Source organism: Protopterus annectens, chromosome 4.part0, assembly GCF_019279795.1.
Source record: "Protopterus annectens isolate FY-2018-M chromosome 4.part0, PAN1.0, whole genome shotgun sequence".
NCBI lineage: Eukaryota > Metazoa > Chordata > Ceratodontiformes > Protopteridae > Protopterus > Protopterus annectens.
The window spans coordinates 342,267,445-342,293,050 of record NC_056733.1 but is presented as its reverse complement, the minus strand read 5'-3'; the positions used below and the strand labels follow the sequence as shown (position 1 = coordinate 342,293,050).

The following is a 25,606-nucleotide window of genomic DNA, read 5'->3' as shown; positions in this document are numbered from 1 at the left end:
AAGAACAGTCTTCCAAGATAAAAACTTAATATCTGAAGATGCAGCAGGCTCAAAAGGAGGCAAAGTAAGTTTTTCTAAAACATAATTAAGATCCCAGGCAGGGACAGGAGGGGTCCTGGGAGGCCGCAAATTTTTAGCCCCTCTCAAGAATTGCTTCACCAAAGGATGAGAAAAAACAGGAGGATCAGAACTGAAATGCGCAGAAATAGCAGAAGCATGAATCTTAATGGAAGAAAAAGAAAGTCCTTTAGATAAAAGTTCCAAAAGGTAAAGCAAAATAGAAGACAGATCAGGTACCAGAGGATCCGAGCCTCGGTCCTGCATCCAAATACAAAACCTCTTCCATTTAGAGGCATAGGATTTCCTAGTGCTAGGCCATCTAGCTTCCAAAAGAACATCCAAAACTTGTTTGGGAAGACTAGAGGAAATCAAATTCATTTGAAGAGCCAAGCTGCCAGGCAAAGGGTCTTGAGGTTGGAATGTAGTAACTGACCCTGATGCTGGGACAAAAGCGAAGGGTTCAGAGGGAGAATCCAAGGAGGCCCCAAGAACAGGTGCTTTAAAGTTGGATACCAAAACTGTCGAGGCCAATTTGGAGCAATCAAGATGAGGAACTTGGGCTTGTCCTGTTTTATCTTCAGTAATACCCGAGGTAGTAGAGGAAGAGGAGGGAATGCATATGCTGAAAGGCTTCTCCAGCTGAAGGACAGGGCATCCACTCTCCAAGCTGTTTTGTGGAAGGACCTGGTGCAAAAGCGAGGCAGCTGATGATTGAGATGGGATGCAAACAGATCTATCTGGGGACATCCCCAAACTGCAGTAATCCTGTTCAATAAGTTGGTGTCTAGCATCCATTCGTGAAGATCTGAAATGTTTCTGATCAGGCTGTCTGCTAAGAGATTCTGTTTCCCTGGAATGAATTGAGCCTGGAGATGTAGATTCAAATTTAGAGCTGTGTCCCATAAAGCCATAGCTAGTCTGCAAAGGGGGTACGAATGAGATCCCCCCTGCTTGTTGATGTACCACATGACCGTGGTGTTGTCTGTGCGAATTAGCAGAGGCCCTGGTTGCAAAAGGTTCTTGAAGGCTAGAAGGGCATTTTGAACTGCCAACATTTCCTTCAGATTGATGTGCCAGTGAAGATGGTCCTTTGTCCAGGTTCCTTGCTGGCAATTGTCTAGAAAGTGTGCTCCCCAAGCATAATCCGAGGCGTCCGTGGTTAGGATTTGAGTAGGTTGAGGAAGACGAAAAGGCTTTCCTTCGTTTAAAGTGCATACCCTGGACCACCAGAAGAACTCCCTCTGAAGGCAGGGGATCAGAGGAATCAGAATATCCAGATCGTGGTAATGCTGTGACCATACACTTTTCAGATACCATTGAAGCTTTCTCATGTGAAGCCTTGCGTTTGGAATCAACAGAATGCAGGAAGCCATGTAGCCCAGAGCCTGCAGGAATTTCCTTGCAGTGAGCTGAGATAGAGTTGCTAAGGTGCTGAAAGTAGAAGCCAGCTGAGTTTGTTTTTCTGGAGTGAGGAAGGCCCTTTGTAAGGTTGTATTTAAGAGGGCTCCCAAGAATACCATTTGTTGAGAAGGGATCAAATGTGACTTTTTTGTGTTCACTGAGAATCCCAGTAGGAGGAGAAGACGTTGAACAAAGTCCAGATGTTGAAGCAGAAGATCTTTGCTGTCTGCCTGAATAAGGCAGTCATCCAAATAGGGGTAAATCTGGATCCCCTGAAGTCTGCAGTAAGCCACTACTGGTGCCAGGCACTTGGTAAAGACTCTGGGCACAGTAGATAAACCAAAGGGCAGTACAGAGAATTGAAAGTGCCTCGAACCTGCCTTGAACCTGAGGAATTTTCTGCGTTCTTGCCTGATGGGAATATGTAAATAGGCTTCCTTTAAGTCCAATGTCACCATCCAGGCGTCCTGAGAGAGCATTGGAATTAGTTGCTGCAGAGTAAGCATCTTGAATTTTGGAATTTCCAAAAAGGTGTTTAACACAGAAAGGTCCAGAACAGGTCTCCATGAGTTTTGTTTTCTGGGAACCAGAAACAGTCTTGAATAAAAACCTTTTCCCATCTCCGAGAGTGGAACAGGCTCTATGGCTCTCATGGCCAGAAGAGCATCCACTTGAGTTAAGGCCTCTGACCATTGATGTTTTGGCAGATCTGGCCAACCGTGAGCCCTTGGCAAAGTGTGAAAGTGGAATTTGTAACCTTTTAAAATCACGTCCAATACCCATCTGTCCTGGGTAATATGAGTCCAATTTCTGTAAAAAAGAGACAGTTTTCCTCCGAGAAGGGCATCCAGGTGAAGGGATCCTGTAGCCCAACTGAGAGAGTCATTGAGTTTGCTTTCTTTGAGATTGGGATCTGTCTTCTCCCCTTCTAGGTGAAGAAGCAGTCCATTGTCTAGATCTGTAAGAGGCCTGACCTTGACCACGACCTCTGGAGAGCCTATATCTTCCCCTTTGAGGCCTGTCAGACGTGGGAAAGGACCAATTTTTAGAGGGCCAATTCCTGGAAAATCTAGGAGGCTGAACTTGCAAGAAATCTTTTACAGTCTGCATAGACTTTGCCTTTTCTTCCATCTTTTAATAACTTCCTCAGCCTTGGATCCAAAAGAACATCATGTTGAACAGGGGCATCTAATAACTTAGCCTTAACCTGTTCAGATAAACTTTGTTCACGAAGCCAGGCATGTCTCCTGATAACATTACCAGAGGCTGCAGCCCTGCAAGAAGCATCCAAAGCATCAAAACCACAATGTAAACTATGCTTGTTCACTTGTTCAGTAGCATGCAAGACATCCTGAAGTTCCTTATCCTCTGCACAAGCAGGAAGGGAAGCAAGCTTTTGCTTTAAAACAGACAAAAGAAATTGCTGATACTTAAACATATGAAACTGGCAATTTAAAGCCCTTACAGACAGGGTAGCAGAAGTATATACCTTTTTTCCCCACCTGTCTAAAGCACGAGAATCCTTCTCAGAGGAATAGGATTTTTAGAAGTAGCAACCTTAGCAGCCTTAGAGCCCTGAGAAATAGTTTCAGGATCCATGAAGGGTTTTAAATAAAAATAAATGAGAGTCAGGAACCCTATAAAATCTATCAGGCTTAGAAGGAGCAGGAGGCATTGAATCAGGATTCAAATTAGCCTCAGAAAAAGCATCATCTACAATGTCCAAAACAGGAGGGATAGCTAAAGGCCTATGCTGAGGAAGAAGAAGAAATTCCCTAAGCCTCTTCTTGGAAGCAGAATACTCCTGTCCTTCCCAATGAAAATGTTCCCTCATCTCATGCAAGGTTTCCCCAAAGAGAAATCCTCAGGCGGAGAGGCCGAGGGTAAAGAGTCCTCAGCATCCGAATCCTCATAAGGAGGAAAGGAATAGTCCTGATCTGAGGAAGAAACAGAAGATACAGAAGCCTGGTCAGAGGAATCCAGAGTAACATCCTGTCGAGGCCTTTTCTCAGGAGGGGGGTGAGAACCCCTAATCATTGTAAGCAAATCTTCAGCCATCTTTAATAATTGCTTTTGTGTCTTGGGAGTGGATTCAGAAGCAGCTTGAGCAGGAACTTTAGACTTAACAGGAGTCTTTGTCTTTGCCTTTGCCTTTGAAATAGTGATGTGAGTAGGCCTGAAAACCCCCTCAGAAGCCGGTACCTGCATAGCGGTTCCGGACCCATCTGAAGGAGCGATGTCCGAAGGTCCTGCAGCAGTTAAAATAGTGGGCCTTGATGGCTCCCCATGGGAGTCCGTATCGGCCATCGGTTCAGAAGTGGCGGACGACAGGGGCTGCAAAAGCGCCTCACTGACGACAGCCGAACCGGACGCTGGCTCCAGCTGCAACGAGTCCTGTTTGGACCTCGGAGGCTTGTCTTTGTCTTTGCGCTTCTTTTGAACTCCGGTAGTGTCCGACGACATTCTATAATTGAAGCGTCTGCCAAAATAATTTAAAGCCCAATCGTACCTGCACTTGATAGTACGAGAGTTGAACCTGGCACAGAACCGACAACAAGAAACGTCGTGGTCAGGGCCTGAGCAAGGTAGACAGTAAGAGTGGAAATGTTTATGAGGTATTTGTTTCCCACACGCTATACAATTATTAACTTTTTCTGACATCGGGGGAACAAGAAAAGATTCCCCGATGGGGTACTTAGCTTTGAGAAGAGAAGTAAGAACTTCGGACCGACAACAACAAAATATGCTGTTCGAAAATCGCCAACCAACGACTTGCGAGCTGCTTTCCACCGCACGGCAAGAAAGACTGGAGAAGATGGCGTCGACTGAGGGCTATGTACCAAAGCGTACTGACGTCAGGGTACTAGCTTGTACAGCCGACGCCGGACCCAGACTTTGGAATTCTGGCCGACCTCGGGCTGCCTGCCGGCAGGAGCACCCTACAGTTATGACTGCAACAGTGAAACACGAAGAACATCTGTGTGCGCATGAATAGAAAAGAATAAAGAGGTAATAAAAGAAGGAAAAGCTAGAAAGTAAGTCAATATGGGAAGAACATATGACAATGAGGGGATTTTATGTCAACTGATCTGTATGGTGGGTAGTGTTGAAAGAAAAGTATAAGACATTTTAATGGTAGAAAACAGAATAAGAAAATAAAACAATAGAAAGGAATATAAAGAAATAATGGACAAGCTTCATGTAGAAATTAAGAAAATAAAGGAAACAGAAAAACAGACCAAAAGTAGCATAACAAACACAGATAGAAAATTAAAAATCTATTATGTAGGCAAATATTTTTTCTTAAAAGATAAGGAAGGTGTCACCTTATTTAGGAAAACAAGTAAGAATAAAAGAATGAAGAATGGATTTGATATATGATGAACAGGGTGATCTAAGGTCCAAACAAAAAAGCATAGGTAGTGGAAAGACATGCTTATAAAATATAAGAAAAGGAAGAAGTTGAGAAACAGAAAATGAGGATTAACAAGTTCTGAAGGTACTAAGGCAGTATTACAAAAGGAGATTCCCATGGAAGAAATAAAAATGCAGAAAGCAATACAAGAAAGGAAAGAAAGATCAGTGTCAGTGGTGCACCAGGTAGCACACTAACCTTTGGTGCAGAAAGCTGTGGGTTTTATTCCCACAATAGGTAGATCAAATTGCTGATATTGCACTGCAGCATAACGGTGATGCTGCACTTATACTTCAATATATTTATCACTACTTTATCATTTTTTCATTTAACAATTTCAATACCTTATATAAATTTAATGAAGCAGCATAAACAATTGTTGGTGGACTTAAGGTATGACCTGTGGGATGCACTGTTGGAGATGCTGGGTGGGCAGACTGGTCAACCTTTATATGAATGTAAGTTTGCCTATGTCACAAGTGATCAATAAAAGTGTCTGGAAAAAAAATAAACTCATCCTCCTCCTTCCTTGTTCACATATAACATACCCCTTTTAATAGAATTTAGTCTTGATCTCCATACAAAGGAGAAGGAATCATATTATGCCATCTTTTCTAATATAAGTGAATTGATCAAATATACTTTATTTATATAGTAATCTGTACATTGTCGAGAATATATTTTATTTATTTTATTGATTCATATCCCTTCTTATAATGTTCTTTATCAAAACGTATCCCTAAAACACATATTTCCTTCACAGAAAATTGTTTACCTGCTATTTTTATTGTATCACACAATCCTTTATTTTTTTAAAGTATCGTACTTATTTAAAGTTTTTTAACTAAATAAAAATTGCCTCTTTCATCCACTCTCTTTTTAGTTGTTATAATAATATCATCTGCATAAGACATCATAACTAGTATTTCAACTTCTGTTTGAATTCTATAATTTGAATTCTTTATTTTCTGGTTCACCTCTCTGACAACTGTATTCATAATCAAATTAATAAAATATTACTCACAGGACATCCTTGTATTATTCCATTATTCATATCCATTTCTTTACTTGTCCATCCATTAATTATTTAATTTTATTTAATTATAAGCAGTTCTATACACTGGCTTAACTTTATTATTAATATTGCACATATCTATTATTTTCCACAAAATCTCATGCTGTATTGAATCAAATGCCGTATTAATATCACCTATCATAAGTTTTATATTTTCTTTCTTATTTATATAATCCATGATTTCTGTCACTATAATTAATCATTCTTGGCACCCTTTTCCTTTTATTCTTTTTCCATTATGTATTGCATCTTATTTTCAAATCTATTTTGTATTTTTTCATAAATATCTTATAGCCTGTGTTATTTAGAACTACTGCTCTCCAGTTTTTATATCTTATATTTATCCATTCTTCCATATAAATTTTAATACTCTACTACACAATTCCTTATAATATTAATCCTTCATTTAACCATTCATTAAGTACACATATGAAATAGTATTTCTGCCACTTTTCTAGATTTTTATACATTTCAAACCCAATACCATTTGGGCCTGATACTGATTCTACATTTATCTGTTTAAATATTTTTCTAATTCACATACTGTAATCTGTTTTCCAAGTTCACTGTTATTTTCTTCAGGAAAGCTCTTTACTTCCCATTTATTTATATCATATTTATTTTTTACTAAACATCTTTTCCACATAATATACAACAATTTTCATAATTTATTGCTGAATTTTCTTTATATTACCTCTTTTATATTTTATTTATATCATTATGCTACTATCTTCCTTTACTATTTTACTTAAATAAGGTACAATTTCTTTTCTCCCTTGTAGAAATCCTTTTGTTTATACAATAATTCTTTATTTTTTCTTATAAATCTTCTTTTCTTTCACATAATCCCTATTGTTGTTTTCTAGATTATTCATTGTATCTTTATATATTTTATCATATTCCTGCTTTTCTTTTTTCTTTCTTTATTTTTTCCAAATTACATTGCTTTCAACAGAAAATAAAAAGAAAGTTATCTGCCATTCTGACCAGCTGAGATTAAAAGCTTTCATAGTAATATGATACCTCCATAACTGTTTAATATCTTTTCTTCTTTTTACATTCTACTCTTTTTTGTTTATTCTTTTTATACATTTCCTATCTTTCTACACTCTTTATTATAACATATTTCCAACTATATTGCTAAATGATCGGAGAAACCTGTTGTAACAGGTTCTTCTTCCATTATACATATTCCTTCTGATATCAAAATAGTCTATATCAATTTTATAGTACCTCTCCTGTAAGTCCATATTTTTGATTCCATACAGTAAGTTTTCCACATTTTATTACTTCCATTATCTTTCTAATATCCTTTCCTGTTTCCTACATTCCCCTAAAGTCACAATTAAAATCTCGTGTTTACTTTGTCCATGTTAACAAGTGAATACTCCAATATTTGTTTAAATACATTTTCCCTTTCTTTACTAGTTACATATGCATATTTGACAATAATTCTGTACACTTTTCTTGCCATCTTATGTCTGTAATAGTTGTTATTCCAATGTTGACTAATGTAATATCCAGGATTTTTACTACTCTTCAAACAGAAAATTGTCAATCCTGAACTGTTCATTCCCTGTGTTCCATATTATTTCCCCATCCAATACTTTTTGTGTTTGTAGTCTTTCTTCCTGTGTCAAAATTCTTATCTTCCAAAACAATTATGTCAATGTCACATTATTACATCATTCTAAAATGGCTATCCTCCTAATAATATTATTCATACTGTTAACATTTACAGAAAGTATTCTTGAAACATTCCTTTCTCTAATTCTCAGTTTTAGGTGATATCATCCTGCTATCTTATGAGAAAGGCTTCTATAATTTATTTTTTTCCTTTCCTTTATATTAATAGCTTTAAATTTTATTTTTCTATCCTTAACTCTTTTACCAATATAATTTTCTTCCTCTTACAATTTCCAGCTTATATATTCTTTATCTTTCTCTAATTCTCCTCCTTCATTATCTTTTTCAGTATTAATTTATTTTTTTTTACATTTTCATCTGTTTCTATCTCATCTCCAATCCTTTCATTTTCTTTCTCTTTACTCTAAAGTATATTACTTATGTCATCCTCTTTTTCTTAGCAATACATCCATAAATGCCCCTTTTAAAATTTAAATCATTTAAGTTCACGTTCTTCACTTCATATCCTGTTTTACCACATATATAACATTTAAAACTCAAAAATGTAAAATACTACTAAAACAAAACACACACTGGAGCCAGAATGAATTTAGCGCTTTCATCCCGTTTATTACAGAACTTCTTCAGAATTACCTTTTTTTTTAGAGAAATTAACAAATTAATTCTCATGTTTGTTCAGAGAGGGTATCAAAGAGCATTGCTGAAGAAATTCTACTGGTCAGGAAGGAAAATTTCCACCCATTTTGAGTGGCGGGTTTTCTCCTAAAACTAATGATGACAGTAGTAACAAAAAGATGGACTGTGCCTTTCCTGTTCCCATTAGTGTAGATTCTTATAGAATGAAACAAGCTATTTCAAACAATTGGAAAGTGATTTTGGGTAACACTGATTTGGTCAGGGTTATTGGTGACCATCCCAATTTTATTTATAAAAAGGTAGTCAGTGTAAAGTCAATTTCAGAGATTGGTGAACAAAGAATGACAAGAGGGCCAGTGGGGACTTATCCTTGTTATAACTGCAAGCAATGTAGATTCATAGATTCTTCAAAAAATATATTTTCCCTCATAATCAAAAAATGGTCACTAGTAAATCTAGGTTTAATGGTAAAAGTTGTGGAATAGTCTATTTAGCTACATGTTCCACTTGCTTTAATTTTTATGTTGGGAAAACGATTAGAGCATTATACAAAAGAATTTATGAACACCGTTTAGCTATTAAAAACAAGGATGTTAATAATGCTTTAGTGAAGCATGCTATGAAATGTTCAGATTTTTAAAAAATTTACTTTTTTTGTCTTGGATTGTATTGATGCAGTTCCCTATGTTATAAATTTCTACAATGCTCTTGAAATTAAATAGTTAAAGTGGCAAGTTTTTTTAGGGGCTGATAAATTTCCAGGACTAAATGGTATGTTAAATGTGAAATGTCTTAAATGACAAATTATATTATTAACTTTGTACATATAAATAGTGTGGGATTTTTATATTCATTACATTTATGTAAAAATCACATTTTAAATGTGCATAAAAATGGATAGAAACAGATATATATATATTGTTTTAAGATTTGTCTGTTTGTTTGAGTTTTTTATTGATGATTTAATATGATTAGACTACCAATTAACTAATTTGTATTTAAGAAGTGGATTGAGCAGTGTTTGTTCTGAAGAAGTTTGTTGGTATTAAACAAAAGAAAGCGTTAAACTTTAAACAGCAGTGTCAGTGGTCTTCTGTTGGTCCCATTTTCATGTTTTTTCTTTTATGTATTACATATTGTTTATAGGTACCTGAGCTAAGATATGTTGTTAGTTGTGCCATACACACCTCTGAACTGCCGGGAATATTGCAGAATGCTCCTTTCAAGGTTTTGATACACACAAGTTGACCTAAAAAAATACCACTGCATGCTTCATGCATACCTGCCATGTGCACTTCACAATCAATATCCCTGATCTACTCCCAGCACTTCTTCATTCCATCCTTTCTATATCACCCTCAAAACAGTTTCAGGAAAACATCTTCATTCCATCATAAACTGCACTATATACATCTCCTACAATTTTGCACTACATTCTCTTAAAAAAAATAAATAAATAAAAATTCACACATACAGAAGAATTTAAATAATTCAGCACATTTTTCTCCCTTGCCCAAAAGCAACTTTGTTTGTATGTATGTGTATGTTTCCATGTGTGTGTTTGCATGTGTGTGTGTGTATTTGTGTGGCCATGTTTGTGTGTATAGTGTTCATGGGCATCTGTGCAACAAAGTCTGAGATACACCTTCTATGTCAATCTTTACAGTACTCATTTGTAATATCATATTCATAGCTAATTTTCAAACAAATCCATACAATTCTCCAACGTCTTCCCTTACATAACAAACAAAAACATTTTACCTATACTTGTACTGCAGCAACTCAAAACATTAACAAAAACATCAGCGCATTACTTTAAATCAACAGTGATAACAGTATATATGACCATGAAATGAAAGTAATGCAGTTAACAGTTAAAAACAAATGAATAATATATTTTATTTAGTAATCAGCAGCAAAAGAAATGCATTATATCCTAGTAGAACTCATGCTATTTGTGATTTGTCAAACACCTTTCACCACAGCATGGAGGAAGTTACACAGCCTCATCAACATCAAGATCACTGTCGTCCGAACCTCTTTCTGAACTCAAGTAAGGGTTCATCCTTGTAGGGATTTGCAACTCCATCAGCAGAAGATAAACCAACAGCTTGGACATCACTGCTATCAATAGGGGAAAAAAACACTCCAGTCCTCAGAATTGCTTTCACACATTGAACTGACAGCCTCAGTGGAATGCCTTATAAATAATTATAGGTCACACAGAATTATATGGAGGCAGAGCACTGTTTAATGAAAAATAACAGAGAAAATGTGGAAAATGATAAAAAAAGCATGAAATGATTATGGAAAAACACACACCTGAGGTATTGAGACAATAAAACAAATATGAAAAACATGCACCTGGAGCATTTCTTCCCGGCCCTCCGCTGAAAATTGGCTTCAATCCAAGTCGGACTTTCCCGGTAAACAAATATTAAATAAATAGATAAATAAAAATTAAAGTATGAATGGTGACAAATCACTTTAATGTCCATAGGATAAGCGGTACAAGGCAGTATAATAGGCAGCTTAAAATGTGCTATTTTTCTGGTAGTCAAGATCAATTGATCAATGTACAAAATGAATATACAGACAATGTGGCCAGACAGGGCATACAGCTAAAGAGTGTAAACACTATTCTAAGAAATGTGAAAGAGAGGGACATTGGTTTAATTTTGAAGATGGTGAACAAGAAGAAGGTGATGACATGCAGGAAGTATACCAGAATGAAGAGCAGCAAAATACATTAGAAAATGTACATCATGACATTCAAATCAATGTTAATGAATAAAAAGGGCCATCTGGGGAGGAAGAATCAGTAAATGAAGAAGGAATAGATAAAAGAATTAGAACATAGAGGGAGTTTTGAAAAATAAATGAGATTTACTATAATGCAAAAGGACGTTCCAGGAAAATAAGATTGTAATAAAGCTTTATCAACATGATGTAGATGGTTAGCAACAGGAAAATAGGAAAAAATGTCAAGAAAGACAAACAAATACAAAAAAGGAAAGGGATACATTCTCTATTATTTCTGTTAATGTAAACAGTATAAAGAGGACAGTCAGGAGACTTGGCATGTTAAGTAGTACATAATCATTTGTTATGATATAATTGGCTTATTAGGTATTAGATTTTTGTCTTTAATATAAAGGGAGCAGTTCTTAAGCCAAGGGGGAAGCAGATTTATGCAGTTTGGTCAAAGTATTTTTTCAGGAATAGCAATAATGATAAATTCATCTGAAATGCAGATTTTCAAATGACACCAACAGATCCAGGATGGATGGATGGTATTAGTTGACTCTAAAATCAGAGGATAAGGGCTAAGGTTAGGTGTTATATATTCTGACATGTCAAGTAAAGAAACAGGGGTATTGTTTGCAGAATTTAAAAAAAAATATGTTAGAGAGAATATGGAAGTAGTAATTGTAGGAGATTTTAATTTTCATGTCATATGTAGGAAAGGAAGAAGGCAAAAGAAGTTACAATATATTGGGAGATCACAACTACATTCCAGATGAGTATAGGAAAAAAAGTGAACTTACAGAAGAGGACATTTAATATTATAATTTTTTGTGGATACCTTAAGGAAGTAGAAAGTGATAACATAGTGACTGAGTTTATGGATCATCCAGTAATTTTGTTCATATTTGTCAATAAGGAAAATGTCATTAAAGAGTTAAAAATGTTACAGACTAATGGGGTAAGAACACCATTAGCTGCATTAAGGTCATAAAGGAGAAAGTTATCTGAGAATCATACACACATGAACTTTTGCAAAGAATGGACTTCATGATGATTAGCATATAAGGAAAAATATAATTAAATTTACTTGTAGACAGAGAAAAAGTGTCATGCATATAGGCAACAATTATAAAAGGAGAAGTGCAGACATTTGACGAGGTTATATAAGGAAAAGACACGGAGATATTTGTCAAAAAATGGAATTGTTTTAATTCAATATATTAGAAGTAAGAGACACAATTAAAAGGCAAAATCATTTTACTAAAGAAAAAAGAAGTTATCATTCCTTAATTAGGTAAAGAGCTCATGTATAATGAGAGCCATGATAGTTGAAGTCAAAGGTAAAAGTAGGAAAATAAGCAACAGGAAGATATCTTAAAAGCTTAGAAAGAAAATGTAAGAAACACAAGTAGAAGTAAATTTAGGCTACTAACTAAAAGATTAGCATTAAATTGAAAAATAAATTACAAACTGAAACAACGACAGAATTCAAAAAAGATCTTATGAAGGGTAGGGTGGATTCAGTTCTGGGTCAGGATAGAGCAGACTGCTTGTTCTATAAAAAATGTCCAGTTGAGATACAGGATTTTTTTCAAGTTTTAACTAAGTAGTTATTGAAAGGGATAAAGTAAAAAGAAAATCCACATAGGTATGATAAAATGGATATGAAAATTATAGAAAGTTGAAGAATGGGAGATCTATAACACTGTGTAATGTACATTATAAAATAATAATGTCTACTTTCAAAGAAGCTTTGAGAAAGTTGTAAAAGAAGTAGTAAGGGAGGAAGTGTAAGGAGCAAAAGATAGGGATATCAGAGAGATTAACAGAAGTGGTGGAGGAAATACAAGGGGGAATAACAAAAGGGAAAATGGTTGCATGTGACATAATGGTTGTACGTGACATAAGGAAGTCTTATGATAACATGAATCCTGATAAGTTCAGAAGAATTATGGGGTAATATGGGTCCTGGAGGTTGAAGTAGAATTTTTAAAGGCAGTATATATAAATTCATGGGTGAAACCAGTGGGGAATGTTTAGCCAGGGAATAGGATAAAAATTAAGAAAAGGAATGAACCAAAGGTGCCATGTGAGCACAAATCTATTTAGATTGGTCATAAAAGCTGTGAAAAGTAAACTGCATGAAAACCGTTGGCACAGAAGAACAAGTAGGAGGCAGAATAATTTGGTAGAAAGCATTTTCCACCAGCAATATAATACATTACCCCAAGTTCTGCAACATCCTCTCTGGCCCCAGGTATGGGTCAGGATTAACTTGGTGTAGGCCAATGGACATGACAGCAGCTGAAGGTCAGCTGTGGGGAACCAAAACGACTGGGCAAAAAAAGAAATTTACAACAGGCACGCTGATTGTGTTGAGCCAAAAAATTGTAACATCAATAAAACCCATCAAAATCTATAGATCATGTGAAAAAAAGAAGATGGAAAATAGTTACAACAGTGAAATCATGCTCCATTTCTATTAAGTTTTGAATGGACTAGATTTAATGTTTATGCATCCCATAGCTTAATTATTAGTAGAGATGAGTGGGTGTGTTAATAAAAGCATATATCTTCAGTCTACTACTCAAGATTTCAGGAAGTAGTTTGTTGTTTTGTGCAGCAAGAGTACATTTTTTTTTTCTATTTTTGGAGCACCAGAAGACAGCATATGATCTACATGGGCAGTAGCCTGTTAGGTGAAAAAAAAATAATAGCAAAATCAACGTACACTTTAAATGCTTACTGTGTGATTATTTACCCACCTCTGCTTCAGTCAGCAGTTCAATGTCATAGTTGTGGAAGAAATCTTGTGTCCGCAGAAATATTTGTTCAGCTTGGTAATCCATTGCCTGAAATACATACACAGCACAGCAGGCAGTTATCAAGACACAAATACTATACCTATATACAACCAAAGGCTAAGTCCTTCACCATGTGTTTCTTCAGTAGTTAAACCAATAAACGTCCCCAGTCACAATATAAATAATAAATTATCATGGCTGATTTTATTTTATGTGTACCTGTACCAAACAAGTTATTTAAGATAAATTAAAATTTATATTACAGGGTTAAAAGGTAAGCAATGGGAGTATGATTAATACTATCTATAAGTACTATCTTGCAACACTGACTGACAGTGACCTTTCTTTTCACAACAATGTTCAATTAATCAGAAAAAAAAATATTTCCTTGATATGACATTTCTTTAGCTGTACTCCATGAAGGCATGCTTCTGTGTCATTTTCTCTATAAATATATTCTATCAAGATATTCTGCATCAGTTCTTCTACTTAAAAATATAAAGCCAGATGTTTGCATTCATTCCCCAGAGGAGATTAACAAAACTGGAAGGCATATAAAGATGATTTATCAAACTGGAATTTTTAATATTTCCTATTAAAGAGGCTAACATCAGGATATGAACTCCTAGATGAGTTTCAAATCTTGATCATACAGAAACTTAACACTAGACTATTATTGAGTCTTCATGTAAATAAATTGCTTCTGTATAACCTCATTTTGCAAGGCAGCATTGTACAGGATAGATTTAACTAACATGGAGAGAACATTTTCATGAATCTCTCCTAGACTCCAGAACTGAGCCTGGAAAATGCATGGTTAATTGTGGAAGCCTTGCTCATGTCAGTTAATATAAAATGTCAGATTATAGCTCCTTTTTATCTTTCACTGACATAAAGCATTCAACACTGCATGGTTATAATGTGCATACCACAAGACCAGTTAGAAGTCATCCCCTCTCCCTCCACATCCTCAGATACTGCAGAAATAAATGTTCTTGGAATTTAGAACTATGTAGACAGAATGAAACTAGCTTTTAAAACAGAAATGTATTTTTCATTTAAAAGTCATATATTTTCTTGTATGTTTTTTCTTTGCTTTTGTAGTATTTTATTCATATATTGTATTAATGTTTGTGCTGTTTACTTGTTAACTTTCAATTGATTTATAAGTTAAATGTAACTGCTTTGCCTTGACTCCAGGTAATAGCTGGAAAAAGTTCTCGAGATCAATTCACTTATCGATTCATAGGTGACTGCTAGGCTAAAGACCCCAAGGGGTCTTTTTAAGCCTAGCCATGCTTCCCAAATGCATCCAACAAGTTTTGTTACCCTTGAGTTATTTTAAGGGGGATATGTAGATATGGCTGGTCAAGCATTTATAGGTTGTTTCTAACAGAGACATAGGTGCCAGACCAGAGATAATTTTTCACTTCCCCAGTCACTGGTCCAAGTTGCACTTGAATGAATTGGGTTAGGAAAGAACTTGCTTCACAAGGATGGCAAGCCTGTTCATGAGAAGGGATAGTCTCTGAGATACATACCTGTCACTCCAACATGTCCTATTTAAGTTGCAGATGAGGTTTATGTCCCTAGATCAGGTAATTATGTTACTCTTTGCATTGCAGATGTGCAACAGGCCCATCAAAATGGAGTGGGAGAATGCTTTGTAAGGCAGGCATAGATAGCCTCTCAGCAGAATGTAAGAGACTGACTGCATGTTAAGGGCTTCGAGGTGGTCCTCATAGTACATGCTGTTTACTTTCTATATTCTTTTTCTGAGGAACCTGTGTGAACACTCCAATTGTTGCATATGCCTGGTCAGGTACATACTGAAAGGACACTGTCCTCAATGACTGGTGTTATGAGGGCTCAGTACACTGGAACTTTGGACCTAGAAGCCATACCCTTACTTATAAGTTGCACAATGTAGAAAGATTTCCTTTCTACCATAGACACATGACGTTCAAGGTCCAGGTTACTATTTACTTGCTTTCTCAAATCCCTGACCACTGGGTCTACTTTTAAGTGTGCTTTATCAATGTGATACTTTATAGTGGTAGCCATCATCCCAAAAGATACTATTGTACATTTCTTGGCATTGATTTTTAGACCCTGGCTCTGTCACCAGTTATAGATCTGTGTCAGACCTTCTTGAAGGGTATTTGTGTCTATGGGAGGAACCTATAACTGTGCCTAATTTGCAATCATCTGCAAACTTAGTCAGTCAGAGGCCCTTGATGTTGGTCTTGACTACAGAATAGTAGATGCCAAAATGGAGCAGCCCCAGCACCAAGCCTTGAGGAACTTCACAAAATGACTGGCCTTTTTGTAGAGGTAGGTTACCCTACCCTAATGCCTTGGGACCCATCTTTAAGCCAGCTGGCTATCCAGTGGGTGATATGGGGGTTTATACCTAATTTAGTGAGTTTGTCTACAATGCCTGATGAGGTACTGTGTCAAATGCTTTGGCCAGGTCAAGGTAGGGAGTATGCACCATTTTGCTCTTATCCATCGCTTTGGTGACCTCCTCAAAGAAGTCCATCAGGGTGAGTAGGCATGACCGGCCCTCAATAAAACCAAATTGGATTGAATACAGTATCTGAAGGTTTCCTCTGATATTGTTTATCATTTCCATGATAATTCTTTCCATGATTTACATATGAGACTAGTCATACTTATGGGTCTGTAGTTTCCTGGGTCTGTTGATGGCCTGACCTTTTGCAACTTGGCACAAAACCTGTCTGAAGACTGTGGTTAAATAGTGACTCTAGTGGCCCTGATAGGTCATATTTCATGCTATTAAGGAGGTATGCTGCAATATCTCTGGGGCCCATTGATGCAATGTTCTTGACCTTGGAGAGTGTAATGAAGACTTCTTCCCTAGTTATAGTTTGGGGAGTTATGGTTAAGGGTATTTCCTGATGGGATATCTGTGGGGGGCATAAAATTGGACCTAAATTTGCCAACCAGTAGATTTGTTATATCTTCTGGAGCAGTGTAAGTGCCTCCATTTACAATTAGTTTGGCACATTGTTGTATATTGTCTTTGAGGTTGTGAACATGCCTTGTGATTGTCCTTGGCCTGGGAGGCTATGTTTACCTCCAATATGGCTTTGGTAGACTTGATTAGCCTCCTGAGGTGTTTTCTTAGGTAGATGAGAGGGTGTATATCTTGCCGGTCATTGCACTTCCTAATTTTTGCCAGGATTGTCTTCCCTTTTTTATACAATCTATTGATGTTGGTATTCCACCAAGGTTTTTTTTTTTTTTTGAGTTTGTCCTGTGCTTATTCTGGGTAGGGAGAGCTGTGCTTACGTAGCAACTAATATAATTGTACAGGGTTTTTGTGAACAATTCCACAAAATAGATGTTGTTTTCAGGGTTTGGGGGGGGCTTGAAATTTTGCCACGGTGTCAATTAATATTAGGAAGTTTGTCGGAGAATAATTCTTAAAAGTTCCAGCGTTAGCTAGGGGCCCAGATTTTATTTTTGTTTCAAAGAAGAGAGCATTTTGGTCTGATCTGACCAATTAGGACATTACTATAGTTCATGGAAGTACATTTTAGGTTGTTTTTACCTGCATGGACTATGACTGAGTAATACAGGTGCATGCAGCCAATGTATGTGTGTGATCTGGCAGATCCTGGCCTCTGATAGGCCCCTGACTATAACTTCCACCTTAGTCAGCCAGGTGAGTGGGACATCTGTATGTCTTACAATAAAGTCTCCAATGACAAAAAATATTTGGTTGTGTGGTGGTTTGTCTTATGGACTTAGAAGTTGAGATGCCGTGGGAGATGGCTGTATGTGTCATGGTGGGTATTGTTTTGTCACAGTGCTTTTGAGTTCGCTGAGGATACTTACTGTAAGTGCAATGTATGAAAGAACTTTGGGATTTAGAAAGATTGTATTTAAGAAACTTAGCTCATATAGATCTATGCTTTTGATCCATTTTATCGGTGGTGGGTGTAGTTTGTGTGTTTCTGACAATCTGTTTGTTATTATAAGTGCTTGTTCCCTCTGCTAACACTATTAACTACATTTCTCACATGCAGTATCAGTTTGTTTAAGAATTAGGTGGCTGACAGTAAACATGAGACAATTGCTACATTGCCTGAGGATGCATGTATCTACTAAACTGGCTACAGGGATAGTAGGGAAATGCATACCCATGGTTACAGATCCTTATTATGTGATCAACAAGTGGATGGCACATGAAGGGTTTACAGCTGGCAAGCTTGGATAAGAGTTTAAGAGTAAAAGTAAACTTGTGGGACAGTGCACGTCAATGTGCAAACTAGTTTTGTTTTTTGCAACTAAGTACGGAGGAAATTTCAAAAATAGTTTTATAGGAAAACTTCAGTTCTAAATGCTTGCATCAGTACAGGGCTCTGCTAACCACTGTTGTGTGCTGAATGTGTATTTATTTATTTATTTATACATACATTTGTTAACTGCTCAAGTGCACTGCTGGTCAACAGACCCGTTTCTAGGCATTTCTCAGGCCAGTAAGCAAGACAAAATGACATCTTTGTACACTGAAGAAAGCAAGTAATAAAATAGTAATGGCTACCAAATCTTAGTATATAAATAAAGGTAAATGTAGGTATCTGTTAGGATGACAGTACTCAGTGTGGATTATGGAATCATTCTGCTTACTAAATTGTGATTTTTTTTCAGAATGCCTAGTGACTAAAGGGTTAATTAGATGTGTATATCAGAAATTTTATTCCCTAAGGTACATCAGTGGGGGATGTTAATTTAGTCTTCCATTAGCAAAATGCACAAACATCTTATTTACCGGGTAACAGCACTATGTTTAAAAAAATAAATAAATTGTACAGCAGTTCTAAACCAATGCAATATTCCACAAAAAGAAAGGGAATCTGCAAGAGGCAATTTGATAGACTAGATGTAATTGTTGTACCTTTCTTTTTATTAACCCTGTATTTAATGTACTCTATCAAAGGAGACAGTCAGTCTTAAGTAAAGCTATTTAGATTACCAATTGTCAGTATTACTCATTATCTTCTGTAATAACCAAGTTAAGGATATGGCACCCACAGCTTTAGTAGGATGCAAAGATGAAGTCTAAAAATGAGCCATCTGCTTTTCTGTCTGCCATACATTACCTGTTTCCGTTTATCATTATCAATGTACTTCTGATCCATAACCAATAATTTATCACAGAAGAAGAGGACCCTCCAGGTGACTGTAACATGTGACTTGATTCCACAGCTCCCTTTAAAGATTTGGTGGCACAAATTAATAGGCCAGCCACCACACATTTTGAACTCAGAAAAAGTAAAGACCATAGGATGAATTTAGATTTTTCATCAACTTCCCCTACCTTACTCTGTCAATATGAACCTGTGCTGATCCTAACTATGGCTAAGGTTAACAGAGTTTAATTAGCATTTCCGGCACTTCATGGTGCACTCAAGGAGGCTAGCCATATGGAGGGGGTTCGTGCTGAATGGAAATTTTGATGCTGACCTCAGCCAGTGGCTGGAGCTCCATGAAAGACAGACCATCAGGTTAGGCATGTGGTTGGGCTAGGAAGCAGGCTGCTCTAAGGGCCGATGGCAGGAGCAGCATCTAGTCACTCCTTATTGCATCCTTGATGACAGCATTCTGTGAAGGGAAATGGGGTTAGGGACTGCAAACAAGATGGTTCCCAGTACCATGTTTCATGTCTCAAAATTGGATACTTTACTCCACAGATATTACTAATGAGCACCATAAGATCAAATGTTACTCATGTCATCTGAAAATATTGTATCCATTTGCAAATTTGTTTTCAGCTCTCATATAAGCTATACTATTTTAAATCATTCACAGAAAGGAAATGTGATGTAATTTGGCAAGGTTGTTTTCTAAAACTAAAGTTGTAGCTATACCTTAGTGTATTAATTTAATAGGCTTTAATGAGTTGAGGGTAAAGTAAAACAGCACCTGAAACAGAGAATCACCCTAGAATTATTTCTTAATGGATTTTTATACCTAGAATAATAATTTAACTCAATTGTAAACAGATTTTTCTTGCTTTCACAGTGACTGCTACATAATTTATCGAGCTATGGTATACTCTATAATTCTGTAAGTATACTATAATCCATGGACGTTGAATGCTGTCAAATACTTTTTGTAATCTATCCATGACAAGTTTGGGTCCCATCACCTTTGACCGTTTCTTATTAGAGCTTCGTTTAATAACAGATGATGATCAGTTCCACATGATTTTATTACTTTTCTGTGTAATTGCACGACTGAATTTTGATCTAAATAACTGTAAAGCCTGATTGCATCAATTATAGTATAAAATGTATATGTTTATAGATAGGAACTAGGTTAGCTGCCCTTATGAGCCATTTTAAGCTTAGCCAATTTCCTCAAAGGTGGGAATTCAACCTTGTACACTATGTCTGAGGTAAACACTTTAATCACTATGTCATCTCCCAACTCCTTAATAATGAGGTTTAATTGCAACTCATTACATGAACCTTGGTGGTGGTGGTGCTGCGGTAGCATTGTCGCCTCACAGTAAGACGTTGTGCCATTCAGTTCTCAGCTAGAGCGTCTTCTGTGGGAAGACATGCATGAATGGATGTACCTTCGTTGAAGGTTGTGCATCAGGGCTGGCAAACTCGGCACGTAACAAATCTACTGCCAATCATTAGTGGACCGGAGTTCCGCTGTGGCGACCCCTAACCGGGAAAAGCCGAAAGACAAAAACAATTGCAACTCATTACATAGGTAAATACTAGGCTATCAGAACCTAGCCAATAACCAAAGGTCAGAATCAAATCTTGTACCTTGTATCTGAGACGTAAACACCTTAAACAGTGCATGTTGTTGTAAGGTATGTAATTCACCACTCTTTGGATGACTTGGAGGTTCACATTTAAGGAGCAGTCTAGTTTTTTTCCCTATTCTTAGCTAGATGTGCTGGGCAGAGGGTCCTGACTATCATCAAAGTGACCTAAGTTTGACAAGCTCCTGAAGTGCCTGTTGAAGCTGGCAAGGGGAGGAGAGGAATGAAGAGGCTTTGGCCTACTTGCCTTTCTTCTATGGAAGGGATCTGTGTTTATGGGTATGCAACCTGCAATAGAATCCCTAGCAGGGAATAGAGTGACATGAAGATGCTTGTCTATGGTAGAGGGGGCAGGGCAAGTGATCATCGCATCATGCAGTTACAAAAAACCCATTGCATGCTAATCCTTTCAAAGATAGCCAACATGCACAGTGATTCAGTGGGTCCCAGTATGCTCACTTCCATTATCAGCCATAAGTCTATAATCCTTAGAAAAATATGGGTCAGTATAACTTGATGTTCAGAAGAGGGCCACAGCAAAAAATAAATAAATACAAATAGTTTTTACCATTATTATTCTGGCTGGTGTCAGTCCAGGATGTATGTGCAGGTAATTTTTACTCAAAGCTAAATCTTGATGAAAAGATGTTGCTACATTTAGCCAGAACCTTGGTACAGCATCTAGTGCTTTCCAATTAGATGGTTTTCTTATGTTTCGCTTTCATTGGCTCCTACTTCATTCCATTTCATATATTCTTTGTTAACATTTCTTACAGTTTTGTTTTAACTTATTAATCCCATTCAGCATCTTTGATATTTTCAACAGGATTTTTGTAGGTGTTTTTTTTCTTCAAAATGTATTGATGTATATTATTTAGGAGGTGTAACTATTACTGTCTACAAAATCTGTATTTATGCTCCTGCCTTGCTGCAGGCTGAAGTTAAAGTTATATGGACAGCTGTATGCACAATTGTAAACACAATTGAAGCAATCAAACAATGTTTAAGATATGTTTGTGTAATTTTGGGCATAATGAAAAGAGTAAATGCTGTCCGGATAAAAAATGAATGCATTTATGCAGATCTGAATGACAAAAATGTAATGTACAGTAGAGAATTACCAGGGATGTCTAGAGCACTAAGTATGTGATGATATGCTTGTAGAAAAGAAGTCAGAACATAAACAGAGAAGTCTGTTTGAGGTCAGAGCAGTGCAAATGCAAATGAAGTAAGTATAAACATGGTAAACATACACCTTAGGCTGTATATGAGGTATAAAACTTAAATTAAAGAGTGTGTATTCGGACAGCCTAACAAACTAGTGTAGTCCCTAAATGCATGAAAATATGTCTGTAATCGATAACTTCTAGTAAAGGCATAAAATAGGCAATGCTGGTTCAGTGCCAAAGAATGATAGTTGTATTCTGAATAACAATGTTGATTGGTATGAATGATTAGTTTGCCACAGGAAAATATCAAATTAAACTGTTGCCAGTACTAGTTCCTATGATTCCTGCTCCCAGTAGAGTATCCCTTTTACTAAAGCTAAGAACTAAACCACATTGATTCACTAGAAGTAAATGTTAAACATATTTAACCTACTAGGAACAGTCTACAAATGAAAACCACGAACACACACAGTTCCTAAAGCACAATATGCCCAGCACAAAAGGCACTGATAGACACGTCAGGTAAATCTCCAGAAGTTTATTCCACATAAAAGGTTAAGCGCTTTCATCACACCGTGACTTCTTCAGAACACTACTAATCACACTCCAAACACTTTTATATGATTAATACATCACATGACCCAACACATTCAAACACCTGACATACTTAACTAATTAAAAAATCCTTTTAAAAGTGCTAAAAGACTCAGTAAAACTGTCATACTTTTCCCTTTTGTGAATACACATTAAAAAACACAAATTCATATTTGCATTCATTCTAATATACAATTTTCCCCATTAGGGAACAAATACAAAATATCACAGTGCATTGTGTACATTTCAATAATATATATACACAATAAAACATCATTAGACATAATAAACCACGGTATGGGTGACATCCCCTATTTTAGACTCTAAATGCCAATAATTATCCGGAATAGTCCAATATTGGTTTTATTGATATATGATCATTAATTCCCGGATATTCAGAGGCATTAAGCCTAATTTGCCACCTGACCTCTCTATCACTGACTCTCTTTTTTATATCTCCCCCCCTCACATTGTCATTGATGTGTTCCAAGATACCAAATTTGAACTTTGAGCAATCTTTGTTGTCCCTCAAATGCTTCCACAGGGCGTTGTTCTCATCTTTTTTCCTTATGCTGTAATAGTGATCATAAATTCTATTACGTAGGCATCTGTTGGTCATGCCCACGTAAAAACAAGGACAATTGGTGCACATGGCCAAATAAACTAAATTTTTGGTCCTACAATTCCCCCTGCAGAATCTAATTATAGCTTTATTGAAGTTTTGCAGAGAGACCGTTAATTCCTCATAAATGTATTGACATTGCTGACATGTTTTACTTGTTCCCTTGAATACCTTACTTGATTTCTTGTTGTCCTTCCTTTCCAAAAGACTTTTCATGTTCAACACGTTCTTGTGGACAAAACAGGGCTCATTCCCCACTATCCTCAAAACTTCACTGTCAGCATAACACTTTCCAGTTTCTCTGTAATATTTCTTTGATGTCTTTGCTATGTTTGGAATGCTGTATAATACAAGCCCTTTTGAAATTCCTACTATCTACATCCAATGCTACTGTCTGATCTTTACTTCCTATATCTGTACCATGTTTATTCCCCAATAAAGGCTTGTACTTATTTCCCCATTCCTTAATGACATATTCGCTTACATCCTCAATCAGGTCCATAGGGTAACCTCTCTCCCTAAAAAAATCCTTCACCTTACACATTTCCTCCACAACTTCATTCTCTTGGGACGTCATCCGTAATACATTGCCCTTTTATTATATTTCTTTTTTGGGCCATAGGATGGCTACTTGAAAAGTGCAAGTATGAATTGCTAAACATACTTTTTCTATATATGTTAGATTTAAATTTTCCATCTTCAATACTTATCCTAACATCCAAGTACGGTATGGTCACCCTGTCCTTGTTAAAAGTAAATTTAAAGCTCTCACTACAAGTGTTTAAGTATGCACAGAATTGGTCCAACTCATTGCTATTACCATTCCACAATACAAATATGTCATCCAAAAATCTTAGATAACACGTGACATACTTGTACCATTTGGATTTGAAGACAAACTCTTTTTCCCAATCGAACACCACCAGATTCATGCTGCCCCATAGCTACTCCCTTGATCTGCTGGTGGTATTCTTCAAAATAAATATAATTGTACACAGTCTCCATAAATTCCAACAATAAAATACTTTTCTCACTAGATGTCACCCCAAGACTATGCATACTCTCATGAAACCTTAATAGACCCTCCTCCTTAGGTATACTAGAAAAGAGGTCTATGACGTCAATAGTCACGAACCATTCAACACCTCTCACCAACTCAGGTTGTAATCTACCAAGGAAGTCCCACGAATCATATACTAAGTGTGGTATTTTCCGTAATGCTGGTTTAAGCCATTTATCTATTACCCTTCCCAAAAGGGGAAAGTATGACAGTTTTAGTGAGTCTTTTAGCACTTTTAAAAGGATTTTTTAATTAGTTAAGTATGTCAGGTGTTTGAATGTGTTGGGTCATGTGATGTATTAATCATATAAAAGTGTTTGGAGTGTGATTAGTAGTGTTCTGAAGAAGTCACGGTGTGATGAAAGCGCTTAACCTTTTATGTGGAATAAACTTCTGGAGATTTACCTGACGTGTCTATCAGTGCCTTTTGTGCTGGGCATATTGTGCTTTAGGAACTGTGTGTGTTCGTGGTTTTCATATTTAACCTACTGAATGAGCTAACAATATGTTGACTGAAGTTAAGAGGACACAGTCATAATTTGTACTGATTCATAAGACTTCAATAACTAGATCAATAGATAACATTATTGTTTTTAAAAAAACCGAAAAAGTACTTGTCATAATGTCAGATTATTTCCACTGCTTGATGAAAACTAAGCATTTTGGAAAATCAACCCTGATGTACATTTATATGTCCTTATGTGGATACAGGGTTTTAAAGCTACTTTTTGTATCTCAACAGCACTAGAAGTGTTCCAACATACTGTGGTAAACAAGATAGAAGGGTAGAAAGTTCTTTTAACATTATAAATGAAAATAGTCTGTGGTGTTACTAAGCAAGAACATGATCACAGGTTTTGAAGCTCAGGAAAGACATGTTGCTAAGCAATTGTTCATCCCACAAAGCTGATGTCCTATACTGTGCAAGGGCATGATATGCAACTGCATGGAGAAATCCCAGACATTTTGCAGAAGTGTAAAAACGGGTTCCAGAAATCTCACTGAATACTCACAATCAGCACTTAACAGAAACCATAGTGAAGTCTTCAAGTGACTAGTGACATTAGTAATTGGAACTCCTGCTGAGACCATTTTTAAATCCTTTGATGAATCTGCCTCAATCCACTACTGTAAAGCTATTGCTATGAGTGGTGATGTACTAAAACAGGGCAGTCTACATCTGCCTAGTAACTATACTACTACACGTTATGGTAAACTTGTTAACATGCCATTTATTGTCTGGCTATACATAGTTCATAAATAGATGGTACTTCTTGAAATTTAGTAGTAGTAACAAGACTTACTAGTACATCCGCGGTGGTGCAGTGGTTAGCGTTGTTGCCTCACAGCAAGAGTTCTCCGATTCAATTCTCGGCTGGAGCGCGTTCTGTGTGGAGTCTGCATGTCCTCCCTGTGGTCGAGTGATGTTTAAAAATATGCAGGTAGGTGCGTGCATGAATGGGTGTGCCTCCGTTGAAGGTTGGGCATCAGGCTGGCACCTTGGCACCATAAAAATCTACTGCCAATCATAAGCAGACCAGCGTTCCGCTGTGGCGACCCC

General features: G+C 36.6%; 1 protein-coding gene across 3 annotated transcripts in view; it reads right to left on the bottom strand.

The window, feature by feature from the left end:
- The window catches only part of AIFM3 (apoptosis inducing factor mitochondria associated 3), a 667,943-nt gene that overhangs the window by 288,526 nt on the left and 353,811 nt on the right, over positions 1-25,606 (bottom strand). For all 3 annotated transcript variants that reach the window (XM_044068314.1, XM_044068316.1, XM_044068315.1), the window contains one exon: positions 13,748-13,834. In XM_044068314.1, the coding sequence (XP_043924249.1) occupies positions 13,748-13,834 (87 nt within the window). The remainder of the gene's footprint in view (positions 1-13,747; positions 13,835-25,606) is intronic.